General features: G+C 33.5%; 1 protein-coding gene across 1 annotated transcript in view; it reads left to right on the forward strand.

Annotated features, from left to right (window-relative positions):
* LOC126740857 (hemocytin) overlaps positions 1–23,175 on the forward strand; it is a 279,897-nt gene that overhangs the window by 158,078 nt on the left and 98,644 nt on the right. Inside the window, exons 34-37 of the mRNA XM_050447026.1 lie at positions 1,961–2,246; positions 12,090–12,246; positions 12,308–12,488; positions 12,557–12,854. Coding sequence (XP_050302983.1) covers positions 1,961–2,246; positions 12,090–12,246; positions 12,308–12,488; positions 12,557–12,854 — 922 coding nt within the window. The remainder of the gene's footprint in view (positions 1–1,960; positions 2,247–12,089; positions 12,247–12,307; positions 12,489–12,556; positions 12,855–23,175) is intronic.

Here is a 23,175-nt window from a genome sequence, read left to right on the forward strand (position 1 = left end):
ACTATCACAAAGAAAATAAAAATAAAAAGAGGAATCAGGCAAGGAGATACTATACTAGATACTAGTTTCCAAAACTGTTTACTGCAGTCTTAGAACATGCATTTAAAACTTTGAAATGGGGTGACAAAGGTGTGAACATAGATGGTGAAAAACTAAACCACCTTCGGTTTGCAGATAACATAGTACTTATAGCCGATGATTTGAAAGACGCTAAAGAAATGCTGGAACAACTACAACATGCTACACGGGACGTTCCGTTGGTTGAAAAATGAACTATAACAAGACCAAAATGATGATAAACTTGGTACCTAGTGTTTGAATCAGAATGGAAAACAACGAAATTCAGATCATGGATAAGTATTATTATTAAGATAATTGGCAGAGATAACCAGTCCACCGAACTGCTGAGAAAGATATCACTGGGTTGGGCCGCGTTTGGTAAACTCAGTGATTTATTTAAAAATGATGTTCCAGCTCATCTTAAAAGAAGAGCATTTAATCAATGTGTACTTCCGGTTTTGACCTATGGTGCAGAAATATTAATTCTCACTAAACTAAGTATAGGAAAACTACAAATAACACAACGTAAAATGGAGAGGTCTATGCTTGGCGTGAAGTTGAGAGATAAGGTTAAAAACGAAGATTAAATATAAGGAAAACAAAGTGTATTGTGTTGGGGTCAAAGTCAAATTGTAATAAATTTTATGAATCAGGCTGTACAGTAAATATAAACGGAGAGAAACAAGTAGATTTTGTTTCGGAAATTAAATACTTAGGAATAATTATTGATCCACAGTTGAATTTTTCATTGCACATAGATTATGTTTGTAGAAAATTAGGTAAAAAAATTTCATTCTTATCTCGTATTTCAAGTTCTCTGTCATTATGGTCTAAAAAGTTAATATTTAACACTATTATATTGCCTCATTTTAATTATTGTTCTGCTTTACTCATATCCTGTACACAAGAAAACATAAATAGGCTTCAATTACAACTAAATAAAGCTATGAGGGTTATTTTGAACTGTAGTAAATATACACCAATTGAATATATGCTTTCTACATTAAATTGGTTATCGGTAGAAAAAAATATTAAAAAGGCAAATTTAACATTAATTTTTAAAATCGAACATGGTCTTTTACCAAACTATTTATCAACGTTTTTGGAAAAAAGAGAAAATTTCTATCAATACAACATTCGGTCAAAGCAGAACTATAATATTCAACATGTTAAAACCACTGCTTTACAAAAATCACTGTTTTTTGAGGGAATTCGAATGTTTAATAACCTACCAGTAGAGATTAAAGAAACAACATCACTGAAAATGTTTAATAGAAAGGTGTTTAATTTCTTAAAGAATCAATTATAATTTAATTTTAAGGAATTTATTATATTACACACATGTATATTAAATGTTTGTTATAGTATTATGTACTAGCCAGGTGCTAAATAAAGGATTATTATTATTATTATTATACGCAGAAGAACTGGCGTCGACGATATTGTAACACGCATTGCAAAACTTAAGTGGCAATGGGCCGGTCATGTTGCGAGATTGCGAGACGGCAGATAGACTAAAAAAATTTCAAAATGGAAACCAAGATCGGACAAACGAAGTAGGGAAAGACCACCAACTTGATGGACGGACGACTTCAAAAGAATTACCAGTAACTGGGGTGCAATTGCACAAGATTAAAGGACATGGAGACTTATAGAGGTGTCCAATGTTCAACAATGAACGCGTTTGGCTGGAGGATGATGATGTGTCTAATTAGGAAAGTCAGATGATCTTCAGTGGACGTTATATCAAAATGTTCCATACATATTCAAATTCCTGATCACCCACTATATGTTCTTTTAATGTTTACAACTATTTACCTGAATATTCCAAAAATATATTGTACTATTATAGTGAAGCCAATTACACAGTTTAATTAATTACCCATTTTATTATCTTTAGGGCATTTATGGCTAAACGAAAACAGTTGCGTACCAAAGCACGATTGCCTCTGTCTGAGTAACGAAAATAAACCAGTCAAACCAGGTCCTATAGTTCAGGAAGAGCCTTGTAAAGAATGTCAATGCATCGACAACTACTACACTTGCCACCAGAGCGATAGTTGTAAAGAGAACGTCGTACTTGTAACTTCCACCAGCGAGGCCACTTCCAGTGTAACAGTTGAGACTACTACACCTCAATACTTTGAACCATCGGTTTCTCCTCCTCCTGAATGTACGGAAGACAGGTAACTATAATTTTTTTGATTATGGTACTAATAGTAATAATATTTATTGACGGAATTTTCATTTACAAAGCAGTAGTAATAAAGAATATGAAATTCAGAACTATGGGGTGAAGCTTTCAGGGTTATCCATTGTCTTAAATGAAAACTAAAGAATCATTTAAGAGACTTTTCAGAAGGTCGTCCTTCAATTTAGTTAAATCCGTTGAAACATCGCTTTGATTTCTGTGTATTAAGCTAAAAATTAGTTTTCATCGTTTTGTATGACCTCGAATGCAGGAATTATGTGGCCAACTAAGTTTTGCTTTATTTCCACTGGTGTTTCATAAACTAAAATGTCACTCCATCTAGTCAACTTGGTCTGGCGGATTTCTAACTTCTCTGAGAATGACTCTGATTCTTCTGATGACCATTGGGTACAGGAGTTTCTCGTTCGCGATTGCGTTGGTTAAGTTGGGCCAGTAAACCTTTCTAGATCTTTACTTTTTCACGTTTGGATATGGGACTTTTTGTACATTTAGGGTATAAGTATAATAAAGGTATAAATATAAGATAAGGAACTATTGGGTTAATAGTTCCTTATCTAAGTGTACAAAAAATTTTACCCACAATAGACCGAGTAGTCCAGGTATCTTTAAACGTTGAGAGTTCAACTGTGGCTTAAGGTGTCCACTTAAGACCAGGTATAAAGGATTAGTTCAAAGTTGTTATCGAAAAACCGTTTCATAGTGACCCTGTGTATGCTTAGAGAAAAAAAAAATTAAGACGTTTTGATAACATTCGATACGTATGTCAGAAGGAAAAAATGGACTGTATTTAAATTTTGATAAATAGAAAAAAGGTACTAACAATTCTCTACAAAAATACTCCTTAGCCGGTCAGCTTTTTGCTACACTTCTTGTTACAGGTTAAAGGTTTAAGGATACATGAGGTTGACATTGGTTAAATTAAGTTTTAACAAAATTCATAAATAAACTGTGCGCCACCGGGTTTCTAGATGTGGTGAAGTATATGTTAAATAAAAAAGCAAAGAAAAAAAGGCATTCCGTTGACTTTATATGAAATTTATCTGTCGAGGACGATCTACAAAGTGTGTGATGGGTAGGATTCTTTAGTCACGACCACTAGCGCTCTCCTCTGGAAGAAGAGACCTTACTTACAATTTTAAGGTTTTAAGAATGAACTGCTCCACCGCGGGGGCCGATTACAGCTTCACTCAACCGCCTTCAATTTCTGCAGCGGTTTTTTGTTGTAAAGTCAATGTAATTCAAGAGAAAACAACCAAGTTCAAATTTGCTTACCTGCGAGCGTGTCTTGCATCTTGCGACTACGAGACTGAGAGGTGACTGATTCAAAGGCGCCGCGCGTGGGTGGCGGTTATTTATATAACATCAAAAAGCCGTTAGCGGCATGGTACAAAAGCGACGTTGCCGCTGATTAAAATTATTTCAAATTGTGCTAAATTTACAGTGTATATCTGTTGTAGAATTACAACAGTATGTACAGATTTTTTAGAAATATAAATTTTTTAATCAAATAGAAAAATTATTAAAACATAGTTACGTAATCAAATTCAACTTAAAAGTAAATACACCCAAATTCAATGAAAACTAAACATTCCTCCGAGTTAAAAAAAAGGATATAAAACACTTATTTTTTTCCAAGAATCTTAACTAGTTACTATATGTATATAGGAAGCGGACATAGTTTAACTATAGGCTGCTTTATATCATTGCCACTATATGGTAGATCATCTTTAATGAGTACCAATGTAACCATTGATATACTAGATGTGTTCAGATGCCATTTGCTTCTTTGATGCCAAGAATGTAGATATTTTTTGACCAACGATGCCAAAAATCTTGATTATTCCTTTTGTAGTTTCAACGATAAAGTCGATTTATAGGTACAGAAAATAAATTAGGGTCCGGAAATGGCTGAAAGGCTTCCAAAATTAAAAAGTGACCAGTGGTAAAAGCTGATAAGTCATTGGGATCGTTATTTATAGAAGATAATAATAATAATAATAATAATAATAATAATGGTTTATTCAAAATAATAATTAACAATATTACAAAATGTCTATAATAACGATCAAGAGAATAGTGAATAAACAATGATCACAGAAGTAGCGAGATTACTACTTGTACGTGAATATGAATTTAAAAGTTTTACAGAGTTAATCTTATCTAAAATTTAATGACTACAATATAATGTTCAAAACATAGATCAAGATCGAGTATGTCCAATTCGGTCATTTTTAAGGTCTATATCGAGGTAGTATGTCATGTCCAGGTTTGTGTGATTTTATTTGCTTTCTTTTCAATTTTACATGGATTTGCTAAAGATTATGTTTAAAAGAAAAGCATATTTATATATCATAGTATGTTACATATTATGATTTAATATATTATTAAACGTTTCTCTGTCCGTCCGCTGTATCCAGTCTTTCACATAAAATTTAAAATTTTTTTGATTTATTTTATCTTTTATATGCCCCGGAACCAAATTATAAATCTTAGAGATATAGAATCTAAAATATCGCTGACCAATAGTTTTTTCATTTCGTGGAACTACAGCGCTTTGATTTTGAGCTCGAGTAGCATATGAATGATTCACATGTTCAACTGTGATTTTCCTTTTATGAAGATTTAAAAGTAACTTTTGAACATATAATTGTTTTAAGTCAAACATACCAGCAAGATTGTATAGCTGATCAGATGGAAACAGTTTGTCTTTATCATAGATTATTTTTAAAATCCATTTTTGAACAACTTCAATGGAGGACATATGACAATTTCTTAATCCACCCCATCCGCTGAGTCCATAATTTAAATGTGATTGTACCAGAGCAAAGTACAATGTTTTTAAGTGTTTAATATCCATAAAATCCTTAAGTCGTTTAAACTTAGATATCAAGCCTCTTAATTTGTTTGTAAGTTCACCTGCATGTATATCCCATTTTAAGTGCCGGTCTAATGTTATACCTAAATACTTTATGGAATTTGCTTCTGGTATCTCAAAATGGGAGTTTATATTAAGAGAACCCATCAGAGGCAAGTTATTAGTGTAAGATGTAAATGTCAAATACTTTGTTTTAGAGGCGTTTAAAGACAGTCTGTTTGATTGAAACCAAGAGGAAATTTTTCTAAAATCAGCTTCAGCGTTCTGTTTTAAAGAATTCCATGAATTTCCCCCAAAATATCAATCTTAAGTAAGTCATTTACATATAATATAAATAATAATGGGCCAAGTACAGTGCCTTGGGGTACCCCACAGGTTATGTCTGCGAAGGAGCTTTGTACTTCATCGATGTTGACAAGTTGTTTTCTATTTTTAAAATAACTTCAACTAGTTTATGAACTATTCCTCTAATGCCGTAACAATTTAGTTTATCTAACAAGATTTTGTGATTAACAGTATCGAAGGCTTTAGAGAGGTCAACAAAGATACAGAGTTTAGATTTATCTAAGTTTTCATATAAATAATTTGTTAAATGTATAATTGCATCTTCTGTTGACATTTTTTCTCGAAAGCCAAACTGTTTGTTTGAAAGAATGGAGTTCTTTGTTAGAAATGACACTAACCGATTTTTAAAAAATTTTTCATAAATTTTAGCTATACTGGAAATTAGAGAGATTGGTCTGTAGTTGTTAAGGTCTTCTTCCAGGCCAGTTTTGTGTAGAGGTGTGATCATACCAATTTTTAAAATTTCGGGAAAGATACCTGTATTGAAGGACATATTTATTAAATATGCTAGCACATGTGCTATTTCAATTTTTATTTCTTTTAGGGTTTCAGCCTTAATGCCATCAACACCTGGCGATTTGCCTTTTTTTAACCTGTCAATGATCTCTATGACCTCAGTGGGCGTCGTTTCCCTTAAAAACATCGATTGATGAATATGATGGTTTTCGTTAGACTTATAAACATAGGTATTCGTTATTTTTATAGTATTTGCAAGTGTTTGCCCTATTTCACTAAAATATTTATTAAACTGGTTTGCTATGTTTTGTTTGTCTTCCAGTATTTCACCATTTGTATGCCTAATTTTACTAATATTTCCCTTGTTCTTTTTTTTATTACTACATATGGCATTAACGCAATTCCAGAGGGCTTTAGTTTTATTTTTGTTGTCTCTAATTGTATTTTGTACAAAGTCCCTTTTTGCTCCCTTAATAAGTTTTTTTATCTCATTATTGAATGTTTTATATCTTTCCTTTAGTTCTTCATTATTTGGTTCTCTTTTACACTGTAGATATAAACTATTTTTTTCATTTCTCAGATTCAGAAGATAAACAACAACTATTAAGAAATGACTCGATTTGTATTAGAACAGTATTTATCTCTTCATATGTTAAGTTTTGATTGCCTTCTTTCTTTCTTCTTTTTCTTCTTCTTCTTGTGCCATATCAGGTCCTCATGATGTTGGCAATCACAATGGCGAGCTGCGCTATGACTTCGGCGAGTCCTAAAGAATTGCTCTGCGCTTCGAATTCCAGTCTACTCTCTGAGATTCATTAACTACGAGTCTTCTATCCACTCCCATACGACCTTCTAGGCTCTTTATTATGAGTTGAAGGATACGATATCGATTACCCCTTAATATGTGACCTAGATAGGACAGCTGTTGGCATTTAACTGTCGTTAGTAGCTCGCAGACGATGCTTGGTCTTTTTAAAACTGCATCCTTTGTCTTCATGGCTACCCATGGGATTCGAAGCATACGATTATGTAGCCACATTTCAAATGCTTCAAGATGATTAATGCTTTTAAGTTCCAAATCTCTGCCCCATACATCAGCATGGACTATATGTAGGAATTGATCATTCTCTGGCGAAATTTTAAATTTGGATTATTATTGCAGAAAAGTGATCCCATTTTTTAAAACGTTGCGCGAGCCGACTCGATTCTACTCTTGACTTCTTTATCCGAGTAGAGATACTCTACAATGTAATAACCAAAATATTTGAAACATGGAACCCTTTTAGTGCTTTCACCATTTATTTGCAGTGCAGCATCATTATACGGCTGTCAACTAAAAACCATAAACTTGTGGTATTTATGTTTAGACACTATGGTTTCATGTGTCCGACCCAGACCATCGCAATTCACTTATGCCTGTCACCGATAAGCTCATATGCTTATTCTCTTAGATAAGGTTCTCAAACCTTCCCGATGCTTGTCCTATCACGTTAATCAAGTCTAAAAAACGTTGAAGGTCCTGGAGAACATCACATAAGATTGCGGTGTCGTCGACATAGCGGATGGTATTGACCAATTCGCCGTTATTCCAAACTTCGCACTCCTGGTCATGCAACGACTGTTAATAAAAATATTTTATTAGGATATAGATTAAACAATAGTAGAGACAGTATACATATCTGCCTCGCGCCACGCCGAATCTAGAATTCGTCTGTCAGTTTTCCACTGCCTTTTGTTATTAATACAGTTCTTAATAATGCGTATCTCTGTCATCAACTCCAGTACTTCTCAATATATCTGTAAGCTTTTCATATTTTACCGTGTCCAATGCTTTTTCATAATCTATAAAGCATACGAAAATGATTTAATATTGATCACCACACTTTTGAAGAAGTATATACTAAGAGTTGTCATCAAATAATTCAGCTATGTAATCACTCCTGCTTTCAAGAACCTTATCTCCGTTAATGATTGGTCTGCATGTATTATCAACCAGCATATTTCCTAGTTATAGCGGGTTAGAAAGGGCGGGAAGACTTTTCTGACTCTTACACTCAAATCATCATCAGACTCTTACACTACATAGCTGTGATGTTTACATGAAAAAGTCTTTCAAATATTGCGCCCGAGTGAACCTCACACGAATTTTGATTTCTAATCTCTAAATAGATCACTGAAATGGGGTGCTGAAAGCGTTTTGAAATACCACTGAATAATTCAGACCCCAATAAAATTAGTCCCATATTCGCTATAGAGGCCTTCAAGTTTACCAAGCCGCGCAACTAATCTACGAAGTGCTACTAAAAAAGCATCGCTAGATAACTGGAGACTAATTTCAAATGTATTGCTCTCGTAACAAAGCAGACGAATAATTATAATTATGTTTTTCATAATCTAGCACCTCTATGTCTAGAGGTAATTGATTAAAGGGACCGACGAAATCAACCCCGCTGTGAAGAAAAGCCTTGACTTGACTAATTATTTTCTTTCAAAAGGCGTCCTTAGAAGATTTGTATGACACGGGATTCATTTTCCAGACATTTTGACAAAACATGTTTGATAACGCGTTTAGACGAGATAATTCAAAATTGTTGGAAGACGATATATTACACAGATTCAACTCCAGCATGGAAATATTTCAAATGAATATACTGCATCAAAAGTTTAGTAAAATGATCGCGAACTGAACTGCTGATGAACTATTCGCGAGTAATGCAAAGAATTTTTGTTAATATGATAACTTTGACTGATAGAAGTCTAAGAGTGTTATTTAAAGTTGTGTCAGTTAAAGGATTAAAAGTAAGTTTATCTTTTACAATGCAAACTATTTCTTAAAAAAAACGTCCATTGTGTGTGTTTTTTACTAGAAGAGAAAGTGCAAGATGTAGTTCAAGGCTTAAAGGCCTTGAATATGGGTTTTAGTCGTACAATTATTTTTCTATAATTTTTTTATTTTGTAAGCAAGTATTCTTCTCAATTTATCAAAATTAGAATATTTAGAAATCAGGACATCAAACGTATGCGGTTTAACTATGAACTCAACAAGAGACATTAAATGTTCCTTAGGGCGATAGTAAGATTGCGGAATAGCATACTCTGACCAAGTATTTGTGGGAGTCATTAAGAACTTAAGATCAAACTACCATATGGCACTTTTAGCCATCGATATTATTTTCTGAAGAAACGTGACGCCAATGAGAAGATGAGAGCAGCTCCTGAATACACGTAAATATTCACCACCAATACCTGCCGATACGTTGACTGAGCAATATTGTTAATGACTTTTGATAACTACAATCTCATGAGGATTTCCTTCCGTCCCAAAAGGTCTAGTCTTACTATCGAATTTTCTATTACCTGAAGTTTTTATATCTTATCTATCCATGGAATAAAAAGTAAACAATTAAGTTGCCTTATAGTTGGCAATCTGATAATCATCCAATCCCTGGATAAAGACCCAGTTTTTGCAACACCCTTGAAATAGAAGTTTGACTCATATTGATATTAAAATCAAAAGGGATTAACAAATTATCTTTTTTTAATTTTTATTTTATGGAATAAACTGGCACAAACTGGCCGCCTCCTCTGGTACTTGACTATCACGAGTAGCGCGAGTTTTATGAAGGTGTCTGGGGATATGTTTCCTAAAATTCTACAAGTTGTAATATATGGGAAAGACGTGCTCTGTAAGTTGATTCTACAGACACTCTTGATTCTCGAGGAAGCTTCTAAGCCAAGCAACGAGAGTTTGTGGCAAACCATAAGAATACAATTTGTTTAAGAGATTTTTCAGACGAGACTCTATCGAATGCTTTTGAAATGCCCAGAGCTATTGCACAGGATTCACTATATTTCTCGATAGCCTCTGTCCAAACATGCATGACATAGGCCAACAAATCGCCTGTAGACCTGTGTTTACGAAAACCATACTACAGTCGCTAATGATGTTGGTTGGTGGATTTCAGGTAGTTCAAAATTTGCCGGATGACTAGTTTCTTTATTACCTTGGCGATTGCCAAGACTAAAGCAATCGGGTGGTAATAGATGGGCACCTCTCTCTTTTTTCCTTTTTTGGGTATCGGTTGAATCCGTGCAAGTGTTCAGTCTCCATGGAAGAGGCCTCTTTTATATGAAAGAGAAAACAATTCGCACAACGGTGGTGTCAGCACGGGAGCACAATTTTTTATATATTGGCGGAATTCCATCAGGGCCGGTGGCCTTGTTAGTGTTTAAGGTTTTGAGAACTTCAAGATCTCTGTTACGAAAGACTTTATCTGCCATCAAAGAAGCCCTTCTTAGCAAAGTCGGTGGTGTTTTGCATTGAGGGTCTATGGTAGAGTTTGATGCAATCATCTGACCCAGCAAGGTCCCATTGCAGTCATTGCAATGAAACGATTTTTACTAGTCAATGGTGGAATTTTTGACCTTCAGAAACCTGGACCAAATGCTTTTTCTACAGACTAGAACGATCTTGTTTCATTTGGGCAATTGAGAAGTTTGTTCTTTACACTTTCGTTATACTCTTTGAAAGTGGTCTACTTGCATACAATAGAAGATTCCACACCTGCCAAAATCTCCTCTGAAATCTGGTTCACATACGCTAAAGGCTCATTGGCCTTTTTTGGTCTTAGTGAAAAGAAGTGGTATTAGTTCGTCCCTATAGTATACCGAAAATCTTCCCACAGGAAATATTATTTTAATGCACTTTTGTGCCATCCTAGTTCTGTACAATAATTTTCTGCTTCTGGATTATATATACTTAGAGCTCTTTTTAAAGATACTTTAGTCCAACTCGAGTAATCCACACGTAGCGAGCCATTTAACCAGGCTGGTCAACGAAAGTTTTGGGTGCAAAAATAAAAGTATTAACTCACAAAAACAATTCTGTTTCAACGCAACAAGCTCAAAGCGGGAAATCGCAAACAGGTGAAGCATTATCGTTCTCTCAATAACTTAAATCTTGGCCGATGAATTTCAATTAATGCGCGGGCATTTTGGCACCCAAGAAAGAAATTCTCCAGGCCTGTATATAACTGTCCGACTACTAAATTATATCATTTAATTGTAATATCACCAGGCATGGCCGTAAAAAATTAGTTCTCTTCGACATGTTCTTGACAAGACAACCGAATTTTTAAATCCTAAGTAAAAAAAACGATTGCGTTTTTTCTACTTCCTCTTTTACCAATGAGTAGGATTCAACTAGAATTGAATGTCGAGAAGGCCGAGTGGCGAGAGAGGACTGGCGGGAATCTGGAAAAATGGTTGTGTCGCGTGCGACGATCCTTCACAACGCACGCTAAGATTTTACTTATTTACTTGAGCCTTTTGCCGATAGCAGGAGAAATATTAAAGGTATATTCGGAAAATCGAAAACGTATTTTCACGAACAAAAAATCAATTTTATTAAATGGTATTGAGGTAAGAGCTGAGAGTGTAGAGGAAGGGTTTTAATTTTGAGCACCCAAACGCTATCCCGTCAACATCATCATCGCACTCTAGAAAACACTAGAGAATCACATCGCACTAGAGAAACTATCGAATGTTTGGAGAGAGTTTTATGATCGGCTCAAGCCCAAATATGATTTTCTGTTGCTCATTAATGCATGGATATTATAGCATACAAGAAATACATTTACAGAGATAACTAAATTACACCACATAACAAACTTAAAGGTCCCATGGAAGTTGGACTTTCCATGACTTCCCAGGGAGTAGGATTTTCTTATGTGCTCTCATAAACCAATGATAATGATTTGGAATAAATTCGATTCTTCCTTGTGTTTCTTTCTTAGTCTAAATGGTGTGATTATAGAAATCGATTTGCGAAATCGACTTTGGGAAAGTGGTCTCAGATAAATCGGATGGATGTTAAGTATCATTTTAACTTTAAATGAATTAACATAACTATACGAATAAATCGAAGCATAAGCAAGTGGTCTATGTGAACGTATTGGAATTACTTAAGATTGTATCAATTCTTCAGAGTTTATGCTGAATAGACTCGACGAGAGCGCACATCCCTGCCTCGCATGATCTTGACCTGTTTCGTCAGTTGATCCTCGACTTTGATTTACGTGCTCTGGTTCTAGTACAAATTGCCGATTATTTGAATGTCCGTATCTTATTTTTTATTTACAGGATGATAAGCCTTATTCAAAACGACCAGCCGCTGCCTGATTCTGCTTTCAGCGCAAGCAGCACGTTAAGTGAGTCCTTTTCTCCGAAAAATGCCCGACTGGATAGTAAGATAACGGAAAAGTCAGGTGGAAGCTGGAGCCCCCAATATGCTAGTCAAGTCAGTTTTGTGATGAAGTTTTTCCAAATTGATAACATTAAAACACTGCGATATTTTATAGGATGAATACCTCGAAGTGGACTTTGGCCAACAGGAACCAGTATACGGCGTTATTATAAGAGGGAGTCCTTTATATGATGAATATGTTACAAGTTACATGATTCAATACAGCCCGGATGATGGGACTAGCTTTTATTACGTGTTAAATCAAGAAAATCCTCCTAGACCGCAAATATTCCGAGGTAATAACTTTTTAATTTATTAAATCTAATTTTCAATCCTCTTTTTAACATAAATGCTCTCGCTTTAGGCTCGATCGATGCCACAACCCCAGTAAAGGAAATCTTCTCGAAACCTTTTGAGGCCAAACGTATTCGAATTAGGCCTCAAACTTGGCACACTGGAATATCTTTACGAATGGAAATAATTGGGTGCTCTCATGATATGCCTACAACCACGATTTCTTATACCAAGATGCTAACTACCCTGAAGCCAGTTCAACAGTTATTGTGCGATGATGAGATGGGCATTAGAAATGGTTCTTTGGTAACTCAACAAATCAGTGTCAGCTCTGAAAAATCTTCGGATTTTGGACGAGGACAAATAAGGTAAGTTTTAATTAACCTACGCGGTGTCATATCTCTTATATACAGGGTGTTCATTTGAAAACTTCTCACCACGGATTTATCGAAAACCACTGTTTAAAAAAAACGCCGAAATACGTCAAAAGGTTTGTCAAGGGGGACAACTTTCTAACCCAAAATTACTTCACCTCCTTTCACCCTCTGCCCCCCAGGGTCATCCCCTTAAAAATTTTAAATGGCAAGGGGTATCGAGTAATAGCTTGTTTAAAAGGTCTTTCGAAGTCTTTTATTTTAACGTTTGATTTTCTTTAAATCGGTCGATTCGTTTTCGAGAAAATTAGAAAAATCTTTGTTTAACTTAATTTGTTCAGATATAAAACAAAAACATGAAAATATCAGTTTTTATTTTAATAAGTGTTCAAAATGATTGCCCGTTTTTGGCCAAACAATGATATAGGCGATGTTCAAATTCCTGACGGACATTTTCAAAAACATGTCATGGCAGCTGTCGATAATGCGTTGACGAAGTTCATCCAAACTTTCAGGTTGGGAAGTAAACACAATAGATTTCAAATGACCCCATAGAAAAAAGTCTAACGGCGTTATATCAGGAGATCTAGCAGGCCATTCTATAGGCCCCCTTCGCCCTATCCATTTATCTAGAAACTCTGAAAGATAAACAAAGATTTTTCTAATTTTCTCGAAAACGAATCGACCGATTTAAAAAAATCAAACGTCAAAATAAAAGACTTTGAAAGACCTTTTAAACAAGCTATTACTCGATATCCCTTGCCATTTAAAATTTTTAAGGGGATGACCCTGGGGGGTGAAAGGGGGTGCGACCTTTTGACGTATTTCGGCGTTTTTTTTAAACAGTGGTTAAATCCGTGGTGAGAAGTTTTCAAATGAACACGCTGTAGATGAAACAGCAATAAATTTTAAGTTTTTGTTTCTGTTACTGGAGGCAATATCGACGCGTTCAAGGCAAAACGACGTAAGCACCATTTTGACAATTTCGAGTTATTTACGAAATATATGTTTTAAGACATTATTTTTAAAAAAATACTAAAAATGAGACATACATCAATTAACTATACTAAAAGCTACCAAGTTTATATTTTTTGTCAAAATTTAGCAATAAAAAGGGGTAAAAAAAGAGTATAAATGGTGAATAAGTCATTTGGCATAGGCTCTTGTCATTTATCACGTCGCTTATGACTACACATTATTTTAAAACATGGCGCTTATAACAACTTACGCCATTTCTATACAAAGTGGTTCTTCTTATTTTGGTGACGCTTAGGCCAATAAAATGAAATAAAAGTAATTAACTTGTGTTACTGTTTTATTACAAAAACATATAAGTTTCTCTCAAAAATAAATAAAAACAAAGATATTTTGATTTTTTACCAAATAATGAAATGAAAATATTTTTTCTAAATTCTTAAACATAACATTTTATATTGCCCTAAAGACTAAAGGATTAGAAATTTATTAACTAATTCACAAAATGATAAAGACACAGCATTACCAATAATAAACAACATAAAAAATAAAATAAACAAGAAACAAAAAATATTCTCTAGAAAATTGTGGAATAAAATATGAGCTATTTTCTACTTAAAGTTTATTATCTATTACAACTCAATGTCTTCAATGTCTGTTTCGTTAAGAACATCCGCAACAGCTGTACTGTGCTTCAGTAAAAGATATTCGCTATGATACCTTGGTGGAATTGTATTGTCATCGCACATAGTTTTAAGGTCATTATATTTCTTTTTAGTTATGGATAAAGGGGCAAAATAAGCATTTTGTAGTTGTTCAGTATCCTTATTTTTTATGCTTTCTAAAACACATTCTTGGTCAATATCATCGTATTTATAGCGGTAAAAAAATGTAGAGCCTTTAAAGCCTTCTGAGTCTTTAAAAAATTTTGCTGTTTTTACATCTGTAATTTTAAGGGTTGCCTTTCCTTTGTCGCCGTTAGTGATAAGCCGGAATTTGGTTTTAAGTTTTCTCATAATATGTTCTTTAAAATCGTAAAAGTCGCTATAAGAGAGAACATTTATCTCATAGGGTTTGGGTTTTGTTCTTGCATTACGCAAGATCGTTGGCCATTCTGATGGGGCCATGATGGCCTTACGTTTTATTGACTTTTCAATTACTGCGTGCATGGAATCAACAGGCATGTAAGTGTGTCCCGTTACTAAATAGGTTATCAAAATTTCTTTAATATTTTCGGATTGTTGAAGAAAATAGTGTAGCATAAAAAGTAGAGCTGCATTTTTATTTTGTCCCCCACAGATATCACAAAAGAATTCGATGGATGTAATTGACTTATTTGCATTGTCAATATTTTGTAAGTAACTTAGTAAGTTACTGCAAATGTCATTACGTTCACGTTTTCCGTCCTTTTCTTGCCACAAAAAACAAATCCCATTTTTGCTATACGTTTCATACAGTAGTGGCCAAAATTATAGCAACAAATCTGAATTTTACTAATATTTAATAATAACTATTATATGTATGTTTTAATCGTAAAAGTACGCCACTGGTTTAGATGGCCTCTTAATATTTAAACAAAATTTCTCATTCAAATAAAAAAAGCCTACCTGTTTTTTTGCTGACAATAAATATTTGTAATTGCAAATATTTCACCTGGTCATAATTATAGCAACATTTGAAATTTAGTGCTCTTTCAATCTGTTGAAGTGCAATATTGAAACAATTTATATTGTGATTTCTTGATAGTTATTAACTTATTTAAATAACAGTATGAGTCGTGGTAAAACCGTGTCTGTTGAAGTGAGGCAACTTATAATTAATCAGTATAAGTCAGGCATCAAACAGTCATCCATTGCAAAAAATTTTGCTCTTCACAGATCAGTTGTATCACGTATAGTGAAAAGATACAATAACACAGGGCTGGTAGTACCCAAAAAAAAATTCGGGACGTCCCCGGAAAACTTCAAAAAAAAGTGACAAAATGATTGTTCGGATTTCCAGGCAAAACCCATTTTTGTCCTTTTCAAAAATTAAAGGGCTTCTGGATGGCAGTAGGTGTTCCGATCTTAGTGAACGATCCATAAGGCGGCGTCTATTTGAAAATAAGCTGTTTGGACGCAGACCAGCAAAAAAGCCTCTTCTTTCCAAGAAGAACGTGAAGGCCCGACTTGAATTTGCTCGAGAACACCAGGGCTGGACTATTGATCAGTGGCGCAGAGTTATTTTTAGCGATAAATCAAAATTCAATTTATTTAAAAGTGATGGTGCTGCATACGTTCGACGTCCTGTAGGCAAAAGATTTAATTCTCGGTACACTTCTCCTACAGTTAAGCATGGTGGTGGTTCAGTTTTAGTGTGGGCCTGTTTTTCGGGGTATGGTATGGGACCTCTTCACAGAATAGAAGAGATTATGGATCGATTTATGTACAAGGATATATTAAAGAATGTTATGTTACCCTGTTCTGAAGAAAATATGCCGCTGTTATATCAATTTCAACATGACAATGATCCAAAACATTCTTCAAGGCTAATAAAAGAGTTTCTCCATGATGAAAAAATTAATGTTATGAAGTGGCCCTCCCAATCTCCGGATTTAAATCCAATAGAAAATCTTTGGGAAATTGTGGATAACAGGTGTAGAACCAGGAATTTCAAAAATGCTGGAGAACTTTTCGAAGCTCTTTAGGATACTTGGTTGTCAATCGATCATGATGTTATAAACAAACTTATTTTGTCCATGCCAAAAAGATGCATTGCTGTTATAAGGGCTAAAGGGTACTATACTAAATACTGAAGAATATTATTGTATTGTAATCTTATTTTGACTTTGGAGAATAAATAAATTGATTTTTCTAAAAGGTGTTGCTATAATCTTGTCCAACCCGTTTCCTAAAAAAAATTCCCATTTTTTATTTCTTTTATAAAGTAACAAAAAAATAAACATAAATAAAAAGCTTCGTAAAAATACATCATAATATATACCAGTTTTTTTTCTAATCTACCACATCATATAATTTGAAGGAAAAATGTACTTGTTGCTATAATTATGGCCACTACTGTATATGCCAAGGCTTAGCTCAAAAAATGGCCTTTAGGAGAAGTTTTTGCAATCAAGCTGAATTTTTCACAGATGGTAGTACATCAATAGTACTTTGTAAAAAAAGTTACACCTTCTAGGAGGCTTGCTTTTTCCGCCATGTTGAATTAAAGATGGCGGATGGTACTATTTTTTAAAATATCGTAACTTTCTTATTTATTAACCGATTTTTGTCAAGTAAAAATCATTATATTTGCTTCTCACTAAAGAATGAAATAAAAATATAAAACTATTTTGACAGGTTATATTTCTGTCAAAAAAAGTTAAAAAAAAAATTACACTTTTCTTTTATCATTTATTTTACAGGCTCAAAATTTTTCTCCAAAAATTGAGGTGGCAAAAAACTACAGCAAAATACAAAGTAAAAAAATCCAGTTGACGTAAATCCCCAACAGTTCTTTAATAGAGTATTGCTCACTATGAGAAACGAAAATGATTTGAAGACATTTTTCGAACATGAACTAAGTACCTATCCTCCGTATATCTTTAGCCAAGGAAAACTCCGCAAACGGAATAAGTCTGTTCTGATTTCCTATCTTTGTAAAGATAATTTTGAATTTGAGAGAGAAACCCGACACACTAAAAAATCCACTTTCAGTCATTGATGGTGGTTGCTTACTAGGTAAAATTGTCTGGCCCAAATTAGTAACATTTGGTGATATATTTAAAATCTATTGCCATTATGTTATTGAAAATTTTGGTTTCAACTCTTGGGTAGTTTTTGATGGTTATAGTGAAAAGTCCACCAAGGACGAGGAACATCGTAGACGTCAATCAAAAATTACGCCTAGGGTTGAGTTTCAGAAAAACACATCGCTGGTCTTTTCGCAAGCAGACTTCCTATCAAATTCTTCGAACAAATAAAGGTTTATTTCTTGCCTAGCCGAGAAGTTGAAGGAAAAGGGTATAAAAGTCACACATACGAAATCTGATTGTGACAGAGTTGTTGCCTTAACCGCAATAACAGAATGTCAATCGCAAGATATAGTAGTCTTTGGTAATGATACAGACCTAATTGTAATTTTAATTTCCTTAGCAAATAAGTCTAACTACCAGCTATATGTTTGGGCACCCAGCACGAGTAAAGCTCTTGATAAATTTCTAAATATTTTTAAAATTCAAACTTTGCTCTTAGAACAGATCCGTGAAAATCTTTTATTCATTCATGCATTTACAGGATATGATACTACCTCGTATCCATATAAAATGGGCAAAAAAAGAATATTTGACGTATTAAAAAATAATCCTGAAATGTATGCTTTTATCAAAAGTTTTAATGCCCCTTATATGAATAAGGCTGTCCTAAGTGAAGTTGGACAAAAACTTATATTAAAATTTTTTCCCGTCCAAAACTGTGAAAATATCAATCAGTCAAGACTTCATTGTTATAAACAAATCACCTCTACACAAGATTTAGGATCTAATTTTGATTTGGCAAATCTTCCTCCCACAGAAGACTCCTGTAACATGTATTTAGAATGTATTTACAGTTACAAAGCTGGAGAGGAAACGAGTTGGACCTACTTGAGTGGGGGTAGTTTTCCAATGTTCAATAGTTCACAAAACCCCTGGGGCCCGAACACCTAATGGCTACTTTTTTTTGCTAATGCAAAGATCTATGCACAGCAAACTGTATTTGTGCTTCGTATAATCGAAAACGGCATTTTATGTAAAAATTGCAATTTAGCTTGTATTAATGCACCCAGAATTGATTTGGATGAAGTGGAAATAGATGATGAAGTTTAAGTAAAATGTAACCAAATAAGTCGTTATAACTTTTAACGATAAATAGTTATATATTATTGTTAGTTGATAGCTATTAAAAGCTTCGTTTGTAATTTTTTGGCACAAAAAAGAATATCTACCAATATGTAATGTTCCTTATTATTAAGAATAACATGTTTATTTTTTTTTTTAATTTTTATATTTCTTTTATAACTTAAAACCAAACTGTTTTTGTTATAAACATATTTTTGTTTTTAGTGTATTTGTTACAAAACATTTTGGTACATAAATCAAACAAGAAGTAAAGTTACATCCTGCATATGCATAAGTTTTATTATTATTTTTTTTTTGGTATTTTGTAAGCGCTTTTTAACTCTCTTTCCTAAAGTACCTATCATAAATTTGGCGACTGTTTTAAAATTAAAACAAAAACGCATAAGACTCCACATATTTTAACTTTTTTTGGTAAAGAGTACGGTTGGCTAAAAGTTGAAGAAAAAGCTTTTCGATTTTTTTATTTCCTTATTTTGGCAGAAATATAATCTGTCAAAGTAGTTTTATATTTTTGTCTTATTCTCTAGTTAAAAATAAAGATAATGTTTTTTATTTGACGAAAATCTGGTAATAAATAAGAAAGTTACGATTTTTTTAAGAATAGCACCAGCCGCCATCTTTAATTTAACATGGCGGAAAAAGCAAGCCTCCGAGAAGGTGTAACTTTTTTTTACAAAGTACTCTTGATGAGTACTTGCATCTGTAAAAAATTCAGCTTGATTGCAAAAAATTCTTCTATTTTTGCTAACTGCCCTGGCGTAATATATTATAGTAAAATTAAATACCGCATATTTTCTGTAGAAACCTGTTAACATACTATCAGCGTGTGGCGTCACCAAAACTTTCTGTAAGTCAAAACTTAAATAATTTTGTTTAGATTCGTTTCAGCTTCTTCTTGTTTTGCTAAGAATATTTTTGTTGCCAATTCTTTTTCAGTTAGATGGGACTCATACTGCTCCTTTATTGAATCAGTTTTTTCTATTGCGTTTTGATAAAATTGACATTTACCACACTTGTCTTTTCGAGGAACATGAATCCCAATATTCCCTTTTTTTTAATTTTTGAAAGAATACATATTTTTTGAGCACAGGAACTGGATGACTTTGTACTCTTTGTGCATACATTTTGTATAAATTATTATAAGACCCTACTTCAGCGGGAAGGTATTTTCTGGTTGAAGAACTACGCCAGTAATGTGAAGGAACTGCAGGCAAATATTCAACGAAAGCTTCAAATATTTTAATTTGCTCGCCAGATGTTTTGTTTTTTGGAAAATGTTCTCCTGTTCGATCTAGCCCGTTAAGAAAAATATCTCTCACTTTATTTTCTGTGACAGTTCTTAATATTCTTTGCGATATGTCACGGGTTGTACAGAAAAATTGTTGACAAACTCGTGCTTTTTTGCTATTCTTGAGTAAGAAATATTCGTGAGTAACAAGGCGTTTAAAATTCATATTGGAAGTTCTGCGACTTTACTTGTATTGTATGATGACACACTCACTTAGAAACATTTTTTGTTTCTCGTTATCTTTGAGATTATAAAAATTGGTAAAAATCTGCTTTCTTTCATTTTCTGAAAACTTATTACACATATTATTACACCTCTTCGCACTACACGGATTTTCCTTAATTTTTTTTTCACTTTGGATAACATTTTTCTAATTAAAATATTTTTGTCCGCTATACCTTCTTCTTTGATTTTCTTTTCTTTTATTCTTTACCTGCATTATGTGGTTTTCATTAGCCTCTTCTTCACTACTGCTTGCCTCACTAATTTCTTCTCGGTAATCGGTATCATCTTGATAATCGGGATCTTCAACCTCGGAGTCGCTGCTGCTGTATGGCACTAAATTAATAGCGTTTTCCCTAAATGTTTTTTTATTTTTTCTCGGCTGATTAAGACCAGAACTCGAATCATTACTTTTCTTGCTGGTAGACGAGATACAGATGATGACGTCAAACGTGTCGCTATAGTTTTCGTTGTCAGTTTTCATCAATATTCGTTTAGCTCTAGACGACATTTTGTCATAAGCGCCAAATTTAAAAACGCTGAAAAGGAAGAAAAACATAACTCTAATTTGTTTTTCATGTTAAAAATAAAATATACGGTACCTCCTATTACAAAAAGATTAAAAAATAACTAACATAAAGATCTTATTTTAATAAAACATTAACAAAAAGTGCTTATGCAAATTTCAATACTAATAGGCGTTTATGCCACACTGTTATTAAATAATTTTGTTTTGGCATAAGCGACACCATAAAAATGTGCGATTTAAATAAGAAATCTCACAAATTTGATAAAAATAATAGGAAAATCATAAATAGCTAAAATCACTTACCTGTTTTAATAAAGAACAGTTCCTATTAAAATTTCACTATAAACGAAAGAGACGTTGCCCTTATGACGCCCAATGCATTACTGGAGCTTATGACTGGAGTAAACACCCTGAATGAAATTCGTTCAAACAAAACTGGCGCTTGCGCAATTTTATGACATAATAGAAGGAAAATAAACCGTGGTATAGCCAAATTCAAAGAATCTATTTAAAGAATGCCAATTGTATGCGCCTATAAACTCAATTTTTTTTTTAAATGGCGCTTACGTCGTTTTTCCTTGAACACGTCAATATGTGCTCTAGTCTTGAAAACTAAAGGCATTTTTCATGAAAATATCTTTGAATATTTTTGAAATATCGTATTGAAACTTTTACTGAATTTCAAATACCATCTACCACTATTGCATATTCTATATTAAGATGTGGTATTCATAGAAATATGGAAATCTTTTTGTGAATTATATGAAAATGTGAAAATTCCAAGAAATGTTTTAAGTAAAATGTAACCTTTCATTTTAATAATGTTTTCGTCATTCGAGTTGGATTGGCAGGTGTGTTCCAAAATATCCGACTTATCTTAATATCTCCATGTCAAATCGTCTGAACCTCTGGAAGAGATGAACATAACTAGTAAGTCTTAATCTTATATCTTCGTAATCTTAGCGAATGCATTAGTTACAGACAGGATCCCTTAGTTAGGTTCGGTTATGACACGCGGTTCCTGAAAAATTGGTTTGCAAATGTTAACCGAAACGTACGTATATTCTGAGTTTAATCTACGACATCCGGTGGAGGTGGGTTGGGAAATCCTGTGTGTGTAGGTTATGTTATGAAGCTTTGGTTTGATTTTTTCGTGTTTTTTTCCTGTTTATGAAACTTGATCATTTGATTGTTTTATCATAAGATCAAACGAACTTACCTGTAAGTGAAGTTCGACCTTGATTATATGAAGGCCTCATCGAAATAAATAAACAACACGTAGTATCTCCGCCTCTGGCTTAACACACAGATTTTAAAACATATTCGATAAAAAACCCTAGCGCGCTCCCCTCTCTACGACTCGTCCCCGTTCAACCTAGTTATTTCAAAGTTACTGTTGCAACTAAGGGACTTTGTTGCTAGAAAAAGTTTGGGAAGAGGTGGGACTTATTTATTTCGATGAGGCCTTCATATAATAAGATCGAACTTCACTTACAGGTAAGTTCGTTTGATCTTATGATTATACTCGGCCTCATCTCATAAATAAACAACACGTAGATGTTTAAAGTACAGTTGCAACAGTTTATTCCATCTAAGAAAACTTTTATTAATTAGATTTAACTAATAATATAAATTTTAACAGTCATCAACATTTCAAACGTAAAATTCAAACTTCATTATCGTTAGTAATAATTCGTATAATATATACACTATCGGACAAAAGTAGAGAAACTTCTAAAAATTCTTTGATTTACGGAAACCATGTATTTAAATTAAATATTTACTACAAATATTGTAGTTCTCAACAACTGCGTTTTTTTACCGCATTTTACATGCCTCTTATCAGTTGTTTATTTACAATAAAAGAATTCAAATATTTTTGGATGGACATAAGTAGAGAAACCTAAATATCAATCGTCCAAATTTAGTATTTAGTTCGCTTTACGTGAGTTCTGTTGATAGTTTTGCATAGTTTTTTTAATCAACATGCCTCGCGGAAGATATTTGTCTGAAGACCTTCGTAGAAAAATAGTTGATGCACACAAGAGTGGTATACGACAAGTGGACATTAGTAAAACGCTTAATTTGCATAAGTCCGTTGTTAGCAAGACAATTTCTAATTTTAAAACACGAAATTCAACAAAAAGCATTAAAAAAAGTGGCCGCCCAAGAAAAACAACCAAACACATGGAAATGATGATAAAAAGAATTGCCCAGTCTGATCCTCACAAATCAGCAAATAAAATTTTAAGTGAATTACCTGGTGTTAATGTTAGTTCTAAGACCATACAAAGACGACTGAGGGAAGGAGGATTATTTAGTAGAAGAGCCGCTAAAAAGCCGTTTATTAGCAAGAAGAATCTGAAGGCCCGACTCAACTTTGCACAAAAATATTTGCATTGGACAACCAACGACTGGAAAAAAG

The sequence above is a fragment of the Anthonomus grandis genome, chromosome 10, assembly GCF_022605725.1.
Source record: "Anthonomus grandis grandis chromosome 10, icAntGran1.3, whole genome shotgun sequence".
Classification (NCBI taxonomy): domain Eukaryota; kingdom Metazoa; phylum Arthropoda; class Insecta; order Coleoptera; family Curculionidae; genus Anthonomus; species Anthonomus grandis.